The sequence below is a fragment of the Belonocnema kinseyi genome, chromosome 4 (assembly GCF_010883055.1).
Source record: "Belonocnema kinseyi isolate 2016_QV_RU_SX_M_011 chromosome 4, B_treatae_v1, whole genome shotgun sequence".
In the NCBI taxonomy this organism is placed as follows: Eukaryota; Metazoa; Arthropoda; class Insecta; order Hymenoptera; family Cynipidae; genus Belonocnema; species Belonocnema kinseyi.
In genome coordinates this window covers 95,618,347-95,631,978 of record NC_046660.1, presented here as the reverse complement: position 1 = coordinate 95,631,978, position 13,632 = coordinate 95,618,347, and the positions used below count along the sequence as shown (strand labels likewise).

Sequence of the window (13,632 nt, the reverse complement as noted above, 5' to 3'; positions counted from 1 at the left end):
TATTAAATAATGCTATGCGTAGTGCTTATAATTTATAACCGATTGGCATTTAAATTTTTTTCTTGGTTCTAACCAGCGTTAACTATGACAATAATCATAATATCAGAAATTTAATTGAATTTCTGTTTACATAGAGTTCGTGCTTACGGACCAGGAATCGAACCTACGGGTCCAATTATTGGTGCACCAGCCAATTTCACCGTCGAGACTTTCTCAGCTGGCAAAGGGAAGGTGGATGTATCTGTTGATGACCCCAAGGGCAATAAGCTTCCAGTAATTATTTATTTAATATATTTTTGTTTTAATTTAACACTTTTTTTAAATGATTCAATACTTATTTTCAATAATTTAATATTTATCGGCAATGTGCAGATTATTAAACACTAAATAAATCGAAAGACGAATAAATGGGAATAGAAAAATAGGGTTTGACACACTGACACTCACAAGTGAAGAACACCACTTTATGCTTTATAAAACACATAGGTTTATTCAAGTAAACGGGTATACACTTGAAACTCGGGAATCATTGTGAAGTGAGAAATATACCTTAAGATGGCAATGCAAAAAGAATAAATTACTAAATTACTCTGAGGATAGACTTTACGCGCCGGTGGTCACGCTCAGACTGACAGATGTACCTAAGGACCAGTATGACAGTCCTTCGAGTCCTTAGAATTTTGACCTAAGAATCTATAGATTTCCTTTCACACTTTAAGCTTTCTCTACAATTATAGTGACACTAAATCGTTGCATATCTAACAATATTTGATCAATTGTTTGATTAAAAATTAAATATTCCACTTCAGAATTCCCCCCCCCCCCCCAAGTAATACTTGAAGATCCCTAAGCTTTGATAAATTAACTGAAAAATGTGAGAATAGATATTAGTATGAAGAGAATAGATGCAAGTTGGAGCGCACCTAGGGCGCGCGACGGTTGAATGTCGCGCTTCGCGCTCGGATATTTATTCTTTGCATTTGGAATGCTTGAAAAAAACTTTATCAAAAAGATCTCTTTTAGATGGCAGTATTTATATACGTCTTCATATTCTGAATTGTCTACTTAATTAAGTATAGTCAAAGATTAAGTTTCTCAAAGCTCTGTAGGCTTTGAGGTACATTCTCATCGTTACACTCGCGCTGCGCGCTCGATTTCCGACAGACATTTGTAAACAGATTTTGTTGGATTTTTTCTCGTAACTTTTGTCGTTTTTCCATACATTTTTTTTATTTTACCTTTTTCAACGTTATTTTTCATGAATAAAACAAAAACTACGCGTCCTATCAAGAAGTGATTCTTAACGAAATTGTAGATCTTTTTTGGGATAACCATTTTTCTTAATTCATATTTTTTTGTTTCCTGCATAGTTTGTCCACAAAATGGAATTTTTTATTTTCCATTATTTTTTGTGCAATCAAAATTTGAATTTTCAATTTTTGAAGAAAATCCGAAAATTGTTTATGATAATCTTGTAGGGATTTCAAAAAGAAATGTTTTTCTTCTCTTGACTTTTTTTCATATCGTGCATTTTTCGGCTTCAAATTTTGATTTTCGGTTGATTAAAAAAATGTTGATAAAGCTATAACTCTGAGAATTTTCTTTTCATCTAAAAAAGTAATAAGGATAAATTGTTTGTTATTTTCAATACTATAAATATCCGTACATAGAATTTTCAAATTCAGAAAAAAGTGGTCTCAAACATTTTCAAAATGCGCTCACTTTTTGAATTTTCATCAAAAATGGCTGGTTAACGAACTCGTCCTTTCTTTTAGGACCTAGAAAAAGTCTGCCAAAGATGGATTTTATTCGTTCATTTTTTCGAGAGTTATCATGTTTACGGACGGACAGACAGACAGACGCCATCATGAAAACCTGATTTTCGAATTCAGGGGGTCTCGAAAAGTGGAGATCCGTTGGAAAAGTGTGATGTCAAATTTCCGACAATTCTAATACTTTCTCGATCATAAATGATGAGAATGTAAAAAAAGGTAGTTCACTTTCTTCAGGTATTTAGATTCTAACTAAAAGAACCGAAGTCGTATCAGAATAGAAGCTATTTTTAGAGTATTACATATTATACTTGCATTTTATTGCTAATAATGCGAGATTATACCAACATCCGATAATATCAAAGATAGTAATAAAAATTCGGTTTATCGGCTTATAACAAATAATGAAATCAGAATTTATTGAATTCTACGTTTAATTATCAAGATCAGCTATTTAGTGAAGAGATATTTATTCTTAACCAATATATGATAATTTCGTTAAATTCTTAACGTGTAAAACAAATAAATTATAAATAAAAGGATGATCTTAAAGTTGTTCATAAAATATTAATCTGATTAATTAGTCATGTCGTATTTTTAAAGCGATAACAATTAATTTTATAGAGAAAGAACAGAATTTTTTTTTTATGAAATAAAATATCAAAGTAATGATAATGTTAACCAATATAAACAAGTATATATACAAGTATATATATATATATATATACAAGTATAATACAATACTTGAAAAAGCGATAGTTGTAAAGTTCCCCTGTTTTTGTGGTTTAAAAATAGGTATTATGTACTTGAACTTTGATTCGGAAAAGTATGGCAATTAAATTATAATTTGTATGTATTGTCAGACTTATAATAATTAGTATAGGATATATATTTTATGGGCACGATCAACGTCACAAAAGTACTTACATAAGTCGAAGAGAGGGCTGAGTTTTAGTTCAGTTATTAAATGAAAAAATGATTCGTTAAAGAGATAATTATTACCATGTTGAGTTCCTGTTTCACAAAGCATAATTTATTAATATTTATTTATTTTGGAATCAATTTCATATAGAAATATTTATAATCACAAACAAATATTTTCAGATATTAAGAACTTACAATGTATGATTCAATTCTTTTCATTAAAATACATCTCATAAATTTGAATTCTTTTAAATGTTGAGGATAGTTCACCTGACAGTTTTGAAAAAGATCTTAATTCAATAGTCTTTAAAAATATATTGTTATTAGAACTTGAATAAAGAAAGAACTGTTGGACTGTTTTAAAACTGTTCTTTATTTCGCGAAGGCTTGAGCCAATGCGACTAAGCCAATCAAGGAGAAAAAATTCTACGCACTATGAAGTCATATTTGCACGCTCGATATTTTATAAACAAACTTCGGCAAATCGAGCGTACCCATTATATGTATAATGTATCTGTTTTAACATTCCAAATTTATTGAAATCTTTGAATACTGCCTTCCCAAATTCAATTTACGTACATCTATTTTATATGTCATATTGCAAATTTCTTGCAATAAATTTAAACAACAAGCAGACAAACAAGGCGTTTGTGATTTTTTTCGGATGTTTAGTAAAGTCATCCGAAATGCAGGTACTGTGGTTGAATTTGGGGAGGAAGTTTGCTGATCTCATTTCCGTCGTTCGCTTTTTATTCTATTCCTATAAAATTTGTAACGCAATTGCAATTGTAAATTGCCTACATCCAGTATTTGAACATTAAAATACGTCAAAACGAACGTCAAATTAGAAATAGTAATTTGAAACTGATCTTTAGATTTGAATTTTGAATTTCAAAATCCTTCTAATTTTTGATTTCATTCAAATAAAAAACCGTTTCAATAATAGAAAGTACAACATTTTTTTATGAATGGAGATTGAAACTGCAATGAATTGTAAAAATCTGTTTAATTTTCTGACTCAATCCGAATGTCAATTAAAGGCTTACTAATTTTCCAACTTGGAGCCGAATGAACTTTACAAAAGATTTCAATTTTTAAATCATTTCAAAATTTAGGACTCCAGGTTCTACGCAGTATTTAATTGTTTGAAACTGTTTTTAAATTATTAAAATTACAGATTAAGATTTAAAAATGTTTTTTAGATAGAGAAGTGTTTCTATTTGTATTGCATTTCATTTAGAAAAATCACAGAGTAACCGAGAAAATATAATTGCATTAATTTTTTTTTAAGTTGGAAGCATTGAAATTTTAATGAAACATTATTTAAGATTGTTTTCAATATAAAAATTAAATAAAAAAAATTTTAATTTTAATTTAATTTCACTTATTTTTTTTTTAATTAATAAAAATAAATAAAATTGTTAATTTGAAGGTTCAAATTTGTATTGGGGAGAGCTAAACAATGCCAAGTCTAATCAACCTAACTTTGCAGGAAAAGCAAAAAACCTTTATAGAGGAACAATTTATAATCGATTGGGTAAATTATTTTATTTTGTGTAGGTCAATAGATCAGTTTAATAACCATTGTGTGAAAAAATAGATGACACTACATGTTCATCTAATAATTTATCCGAAATGGCGCTAGAATCAGGGCCGTTAATCTTTCTCCGATATTATAAATAAATTTTAGTAAAATAATCGGAAATACATCTTTTTATTTCTTTAGTAAGAAAATAGTACTATTTACTAGAAAAAGGGAACGCTTGTAGTATTGGTACAATATTTTTCAACTTTGGCGATAATATCACTAATTGTTAAATACTTGTAAAAATCCTCGAATTTCGTCAAATTGTTTAAAAAATTGAATAGCTGAGTATAATTCATTTCATAGTTTGAATTATTTGAAATAAAAAAATATTTCAATACATTTAAATGCTACATTTTAGGGTAAATAACTTCAAACCCTTATTTTTTTGACTGACATATATGTAATAAAAACACGAAAGTAAGATTTTTTAAGAAAACTAAATTTCGTTAAAAATTGGGCTTAGCACTGTTTAGCTTTCGGTGCTTTAATTGTATGATTTGAAGAGTCAAATTTGGATTTTAATTTTAAAGGCGTTTAATTTTGTTAAACGTATATATTCTTAAAATGAAAAGAATTTGAAATCCCACCATTATCTTAATTTGAAGGCATTGAAGTTAGTTTTTAATACTTTCAATACAAATATTTCATTCATATATTATATTGTTATAATTCATTATTTAATATTTAATATAGAAATTTATGAATTAAAACGAGGACGATTCTGATGACTGGGTTAACGAGTACATCTATACACTGTATTAAGAATTTGTAGTTTGAATAATAATAATGGTAATATAAGTTGATGGTACAAAATAAGTTACAATTTTTTTTTACATTTCTTTGACGTTTAGCTATATTTACTTTGTCTAGGTAAATTAATAAATGTTTACTACTTTCTATTATTTCTTATGTTCTTTTTATTTTTATGCCTATAGGTGAACATTAAATTCAACCAGGACAGGAACCTCACTTACTCAGTTTCCTATACACCAAAATCCGAAGGACCGCATAAGGTCAAGGTTCTCTTCGCAGGAAGGGAAATACCCAAAAGTCCGTACCCAGTAATGGTAGAAGGTCATGCGGGAGATCCCAGCAAGGTTACAGCAAGTGGACCTGGTCTTCAGCCAGTTGGTAACGTAATAAATAGGCCAACCTACTTCGACGTATTCACCAAGGATGCTGGTCGAGGTGTACCAGAAGTCATTGTCCTCGATCCACAGGTGTCTAAAATTTACAATCTCTCTCAATTCTTCTCATCAAAACCGTATATAACGTCCTAATGTACCAGTTTAACATTTTTACATAACATCTCTATTCTTTCAGAAAAACACAATACCAGCAAAGTTACGTCAAACCTCTCCGGATGTTTGGAGATGCGAATACGTGTCACCTGTACTTGGTTTACATTCTGTAAACGTCTTCTTCGCTGGTAAACTTATACCCGGAAGCCCCATGGGTGTTAATATTGCACCAGTCTCTGATGCAAAAAAATGCAGGGCCTATGGGCGAGGACTTCTATCCAATGGTGTTCGGGTTAAAGACGATGCTGATTTTGTTATTACAACCAAGGACGCTGGAGAAGGTGTACCGGAAGTGAGAGTGATTGGTCCGGGCGGAGTAAATTTACCAGCACAGTCAGTATTTTGCATTTTTACTGTTAATCCAACAAACTTTACAGATTAATTGCTCCTGAATAAATCAGTATAATTTCGTTTGCAATATAACTATCTAATAGAATCTTCGAACCGTTTCAGGTTGACGAAAGTGGACGCGACGACTTACAATTGCGTCTACAATCCAGTGAAGGATGGTCGACATGTGGTAATGGTGACCTATGGAGGCAAGGAAATCCCCAAATCTCCCTTTGAAGTCAACGTAGGTCCCTACAAAGAATCAGCAATCCGAGTTTTCGGACCTGGATTGCACGGAGGCGTAGTTGGACATCCCGCCAAATTCACAGTCGATACAAATGGGGAAACTGGAGCACTCGGATTTTCTATCGAGGGTCCATCTAAGGCAAAAATCGACTGTGTTGATAATGGGGATGGAACTGCGGATGTTTCATACTTACCGACAGCTGCAGGACCTTATGCAGTGCACATTCTCTGTGATGGCGAAGACATCCCTAAATCACCATACATCGCCAACATTGTTCCAAAGTCTGATTTTGATCCGGATAAGGTCAGTTGAAACTCTTTTGTTTAACATTTTGGAGAAGAAATCCTTGCTAAGAAAACAATAATTCATAGCCTTTTAAATTGAACCAAATGGAAACAAAAATATTCATATTTTACTAGCTTTTATTAGACTTGCTTTCAGTACGTTAGACTTAAATTTTGTATTTCAATTTTGACACTCTTCCGCATATCCAATTAATTTGAAACTTTGCATAAATGCGTATATTGTATTTTTAAATTATTAGAAAGTCCCAACAATATGAATTAAACTGCTCGAAAATGCGGAAAATTTGAGAAAAAAACATTTGCAGAAGACTGAAAAGCAGAAAATAAAATATATAAGGGTGATTGCCAAAAAATTAATCATCTTACACAATGAGATTTTGGGAAAAAATCTTTCGAAACCGGCGTAAATATTTGTATTATAAAATAATAATATATGCAATATTTGTATTATTTTTTACTTCAGAGTTTCAAATTATCCTCTCATTGTGTGGTATAATAAATATTAATGTAAAGCGTTGCCGGACATTTCATACAACAAAAAATTGTGGAAAAATAGTGATAATTTTTTACTTTGATTTGAAATGAACGATGATAAATCGATTTTTAACTGCACCAAAACCAAGCAATTTTTCATTTTCAATTTATGGTTTGAGACATGTGCGTTACTAGACTCAATGTCCGGTACTTTTTTTATTTGTAATTTCTAAAAAAAAGTCGTCTAAAGTATTTAAACTTTTCTAAATTGTGCTTTAGTATAAGTACTTTACTTAGACGGTCTTAGAAAATAATGTATTAATCGAAGAACATGTAAAAGATGGCTGGGAATTAAAAATGGTTAACTTTTTAGCAATGAACCATAATTAAAAAAAAAACAATTTTTGTAAAGAAGCTTTAATTTGAATATACTAAAAAGAAAAAATATTTACTTCTAAAAAGGGAGCCTTTTGAACTGGTGAGCAACCCTGACTGACTACTGTACTCGGCCCTTTCCCTAAAGTGGCTTTAGCACCAGGTCCTTTAAGGACCTGTGATGTAACTAAAAAATATAAAAATGCGAATACGAGTGTGGGTAGCTACGAGAACGCCACCAATTTGGAACTATTGGGAAAAAATTTGAATTTGAATTCTACATTAATAAAAAATCTTAGAGTAAATAATTAATTTTAAACTTCAGTATAACGTTCTTTATTAAAATCATTTGATATTCACTGCTCTTTACATTAACTTTGTTCCAATAACTTCGAGATGCCAAATAGTTGAATATTGAACATTACATTTATATAATCAGTCAAAGGGAACTATTTTATTTATTCTTTTTCTGAAGGTTGAAGTTCACGGACCAGGAATCCAACCAGATGGTGTTCCATCAAACAAGCCAACACACTTCACCGTTGATTCAAGAAAAGCTGGTCAAGCACCATTGGAAGTTAAAATTCAAGACGGTCTTGGACGCGTAGTTCCGCTAAAAGTGGATGACAAACGTGATCGAACTATTCAATGCCATTATACACCTACTTCTGGATCTCAACATGTTGTGATGGTACTAAAAAATCGTAAAATATAAATATTAATAATTGCAAACGCAAAGAAAGTAATTTTCTGCTTAAACTCTGAAGGCGCTCATTTTCCAATACAATTTCAAGTTTTTTTTAACTTACCGAGTTCCCACTCCAGATAGAGCCTTTCAAAGTAAAACGAACGAGTTCGTGCTCTTCTAAATTATTTTAAAAGTTGTTGCTGATCTACAAATTTTAATTTCCTTCGTAGGTAAACTATGGCGGAGTCGCTACCAAGAAATCGCCTTACAGAGTCAAAGTCATCGCTCCACTAAATCCAGCTTTGGTATCAGCATTTGGTCCGGGACTGGAAAAGAACGTGAAATCAAACTTGCCCACGCATTTCAATGTTAATTGCCGCGAGGCAGGTCCAGGAGAATTAGACGTGATCATGAAAAATCCGGAGGGACGTGATGTTCCTATTTCGCTAACTGACAACGAGGATGGAACTTATACGGTTGACTATGTTGCACCTACGCCTGGTCCATACACCGTCAATTTAAATTACGGAGGACTCAAAGTACCTAACACTCCAATTAAAGTCGATGTCCAACCCCATGTAGACGTGTCGAAAATTAAAGTGGATGGACTCTCACCAAGTAAGTGTCCTTTTCAGTTTGGGGATCTATACTTTTTAAAGTCAGGATATTTTTCCGTGGAACTTTCCATATTTTAGAGAAATGTTTTTATTTGAAAGCAATTTCTAACTAATTTTGTATTCATACTCAAAATACTGAGTCTTCAAATTTAGGTTAAACCCAAGATTCTAGAGTGAAATTTCATAGGAATGTAGAGTTTATTTTTAGACCATGGACGGAAATTTCGTGATTCGTGGTGTCATGTCGTCTCAGGGAGTAAAATATTTGTGTCATTTATTTTATTTCCGAAGGCAACATGACTGTTTAAATTATTATATTTTTTCTTTTCTAGATTTTTAATACAAAAATTTGAAATATAAAAATATATTTAGACCAGTGTGTTTAAACGAGTCGAGTTCACTAATCACAAACCTGCTGCTTCCATTTTACGGCTCACGTTTTTCTGCACTGTGGAAAACAGCTTTAAAAATCAATAGTTTGATTATCTGGAGGTGCTAAAAGAAAAATGTTTATCTCTTAATACTGAAACAAGCTATTGATTTGAAATAATTTTCTTTTCAAGTGCGTAACCCAAGCTTACGCTTTTGCAAAAGATGCCAAATACCGCTCTCCTTTGCTTTTGTTTAAATTAATTGGTTGAAGTTTGAGTAAAAATAAATTTAAAAAAACGAAAAACTTAAAACGTTTCAAAATTTCTCAAATTTTCATCGGAAGCTGGGTTTTAACAAATGACTCACTAGAAGTATAGATTGTAAATTAGTCTGATATAAATAGTATGTATTCTGTATAGACTGTTGAAATTGGCAAACGGTAAACGGGAAACTGCGTTGTATACTACTGGACCACGCATCGGTTCGTTGCACTAACATAAGTGTATTTATGTAAATGAACAGTGATGCATACTCAAGAGTTTTGAGAAAATTCTGTTACTCAATGCGTTCGTTGGAGAGAGAATATTTAAGTGGTTTAATGAAAAGAGATTGATTCGAATTGGTAGATTTTTCACAGTGTAATATTTTTCTTCGAAAATATGTTGAGTGAAAAGAGCATTTTTTTATAGTTATCCTTGAAGAGCAGGACATAAATAAACCCTTCATTTGGCATATAGGGGAATTAAAAAAACTAGACTCTTTCAGTTTCTTAAATAATATATGTTTACGTAGAGAAAATTATTATGACTAAAACTTATTATACTTAATATTCGAATTGAAAAAAATGATAATTTAAAAATCTGAATTTAAATACAAAATCTCTGCATTAAAAGTCATTTTTTTCAAGAAAAAATAGAAGTATCTCGCTAATTTTTCAAGGAAATGATTTGCACTTTCTATAACAACAAATCTCTTACTTATATTTTTCAAAAATATTCTGAAGTAGAGAACCCTTAACCAAATTCATTAGCTATGTAAAACTCTCTTACAAAGAGGCAAAATTGACGATTTTCAAACACCAAAACCCATACTAATTTGTTCTTAGGCTAATAAAAGCATGTTGCCTTTTCTCGGTTTAAACTTGAGAATATTCTTGAAAGACATGTTTAACTTGTTTAAAAATGTGCTATTGTCAAAATATTTAACAATATAAAGATCATAAAATAGCAGTACATACAAAATGTTTTGTCTGTAGCTAAGGGATTTTAAATTGGCATTATTCCAAGGAATTTATCCTATTTTAATGTCAAAAGCTATTTTATATAAATTTTATATAAAAATAAAATAGCTTTAAATGTCGTGAACTTTACTCTTTTATTTATATGTAATCTCTAAGAATTGGAAAGCTTTTAAATATATTCAACTTTAAAATGACAAAATTTCCAATAGAATAATTTCCAAATTAGACAGATTTCTTACATCTGCATATAATGTTCTATATAATGTTTCAATTTGAAAAACTACTCTAATGTTTGTTAGAAAGTCCCTACACTTAAAAAGCATTCTCTTGATAGACAATTTTTATGTGGCATAAATAGGGAGAATAAATTATTGTATATTGTAGAGTATGCATTTTTTATTTCACTTTAGAAAGTCTTGCGGGAACGGGAGCTTTTGTCTGCTTTTATGATTGTTGTGACTTTAATAATATGGACAGTCCTTGCCAATGTTTGGGCATACAGTTTTTTTTGTATCTATTTATCTTACTGGGGCTGAATTTTTTCGACTCTTGTTCAACTGCAAATCCTTTTAAAAAAAGCAATAATTTTCGGTCACATTCTCATTCTTACATGGAATTGTTATATTCAATTTCAAAGAAAGTGTTTGTAAATCTTCATTGCTTCGGAATAAATATAATAATTTTTTTTATCTCATAAAATCAGATCTTCAGTCTTCGTCGTAAAGGAAACTAATGCATTCCAACGCGTTCCTGCGAATACTTCTGCCAAATGAAGGGGAACCTTGAGTATTTCCATTAAATTAAAAATCCGCCCTTGATGATCAGCCTGATCTTGCGTAGTAGTTCTCCCCCTTATGCATCACCCAGAATTGAAGCATTCCACGGACGCAGGTAGGCAATGCTTGGTCCAGTAGCATACGACAATGGTGAATACGATACGCTCGCAGCCGCACCGGTGAACAGCCTGCAGCAATTCCGCGTGATAACACCACCGGAGGTGGCCAAGGTGGCGGAATTCCAAGTGGCAATCACAACACCTTCTGGACACCGCATTAAAGCCCACGTGATGCCAAGCCATGACGGCTACCTGGTCAACTTCACACCCACCGAACTCGGCGAATACCTTCTTGGCATAAGCTTCGGTGGTGAGCCTATTTCTCCCTATCCATACCGTTTGACCTGCGTCCACGGAAGTGACCCCAGCAAGGTTCGAGCTTCTGGCCCTGGGCTCTCGGAGGGCACGGTCAATCAGCATGCCCAATTTATAATCGACACTCGAGGTGCTGGCCAGGGTGGCCTGGGCGTCACAGTCGAAGGACCTTGTGAAGCTGCTATCAATTGCAGGGACAACGGAGATGGCACTTGCTCAGTTGCCTACTTACCAACCGAACCTGGCGATTATGGCATCAATATCGTGTTCAATGATCAACATATTCCTGGCTCACCCTTTCAGGCTATCATCATTCCAGATGCAGACCTCACCAAGATCAAGGTCTCCGGAAATGGGATTCAGGCTCACGGTCAGCAGCCGCTCTAGACTCTAGACTTCTAGAGGATCTCTCGTTTGTCGCGAACTAATCGTGCATGTGTGTGATTTTTTACGTTTTTTTAATACCTCGGATGCATTTAATCACTGAAGCCCAAGTGTGCTCTAGTAAAATTGCATGAAGTTTACTGTGAAAAAATGTATATGAAATTATATAGGTATTTAATTGTTCAACAACAAGACACAAGTCTGGAATTCTAGGGAAATTTTAGGTTTTCTAGCTTCTTTATATTTAGATTTTATTTGATAAAAATCTGAGATTCAAGGATTCAAGTAATTAGATCGTAACATATGCCCAAGAACTCACATGGACTTACGTAATGTTTAAAAATAACTTTCGTTTTTTTTTTCAGTCGATGCTCACATTTAAGGGATACTAAGTTTTGTAATCATTTAAATAATAAGTCATAAATATTTCGGTTCGATCGAAATAATAACTTATACACAGCACATGAATTAACATTTATATAAAAAATATAACAATTTGAAAAAATTACCCTTTTTTTGTTCGGGTCCTTAAATTCAATTGAGAAACCGGGCTTTCTATTCTGTTTGCAGCATAACGTAACTGAGAACTCTGTGATTTTCGATGCCCAAATTCTCTTGAAGTTTAGAAAATAGTTCTTTTTCAATCGGGTATTTTAATTTCTTAAAGGGGAAAACATAGATTTAAAATCTCCCACTAAAATCGAATACTTGGTAACTTGATTATTTGTAAATTTAAACAATTTTAATTTTAGATTTCAGATGAAGGGAGTAAAAAATAAATTTTCAATTAAGCATTTTGTTTATTAAAGTTTATATCGTATGCTTTCACTTAATTCCATTTTAAAAATGTGCATTAAAATTTTTAAAACTATTGTTGATCAACAATATAGGGGGGACCATCCTAAGTAGATAACCAATAATTAAAGGCATACATATAATTAAAATAATGAATTCTGATTTTAATTTATTAACATGGATTGTGTCTCAACAATAAATTAAACGAAATAGACTATTTAATATGCACTAGTATTTTTAATCAAGAATTATCTACTGTAGGTTCAATGTCTATTGTAGGGTTATCTCCCCTACTGATGAATTACAGTTTTAATGTTTAGCCTGCATGATTTCATATGTATTCGATCTATTGCGAAGAAGCTTTTTATTGTCAAGTTTATGTAATTATAAGATATGATGCGTCTTAAGAAATTGCTAAAAATAATATATGTGGACAAAATAGAGACAAATTCCTTGAAAATTTAGTTATAGTAGTGGTAGTTAATTACAGACTGTATATTTTTCAATTATTGTATAAATTGCTCGAATATTATTACTTTCATTATACATAAAAAGTCAATGAAAAGTTCAATGGTAAACGTATTTAAAGAAATTAATTTTTTAATTAAGTATACTATTCTTGAATTGAAAGAACAAATTAAATTTTAATGGTTAGAAAAGTCATCTTTCAATTAAATTATATATATACTAATATAAGGACTGCATATATTCGGCTTAAACTTTTGATAATATTTGTATGTATGTATATGGCATGTTTAAAGAATATACTCAAAGAATGTTGGAAAAATTCGGTTTACTAGCAATTGTGCGTTTGCTGTGCTATGAATTTGAAAACATGTGTGTACGCTGCTTTTCAATTAACTATTAACAAATAATAATAATACTACAATTAAAATTATCATTAATCGCCAATTTATTCTATATGGTTTATTTCTTTATCAAGTAGAAGTTATTTGATTTACTATAGAAAGTAGATTAAGCTGACTTTTGAGTTTCGCACGCGAGAATGTAGTTAATTATATATATATGTATGTATGTATGTATATAATTAATTATTAATAATTAATAAT

General features: G+C 31.5%; 1 protein-coding gene across 7 annotated transcripts in view; it reads left to right on the top strand.

The window, feature by feature from the left end:
- The window catches only part of LOC117170707 (filamin-A), a 128,792-nt gene that overhangs the window by 48,318 nt on the left and 66,842 nt on the right, over positions 1-13,632 (top strand). For 4 of the 7 annotated variants that reach the window (XM_033357699.1, XM_033357698.1, XM_033357701.1 and 1 more), the window contains 7 exons: positions 135-273; positions 5,220-5,504; positions 5,608-5,918; positions 6,039-6,465; positions 7,792-8,007; positions 8,235-8,622; positions 11,181-11,753. In XM_033357699.1, the coding sequence (XP_033213590.1) occupies positions 135-273; positions 5,220-5,504; positions 5,608-5,918; positions 6,039-6,465; positions 7,792-8,007; positions 8,235-8,622; positions 11,181-11,753 (2,339 nt within the window). The remainder of the gene's footprint in view (positions 1-134; positions 274-5,219; positions 5,505-5,607; positions 5,919-6,038; positions 6,466-7,791; positions 8,008-8,234; positions 8,623-11,180; positions 11,754-13,632) is intronic. The other 3 variants (XM_033357703.1, XM_033357702.1, XM_033357704.1) reach the window with 1 other exon arrangement.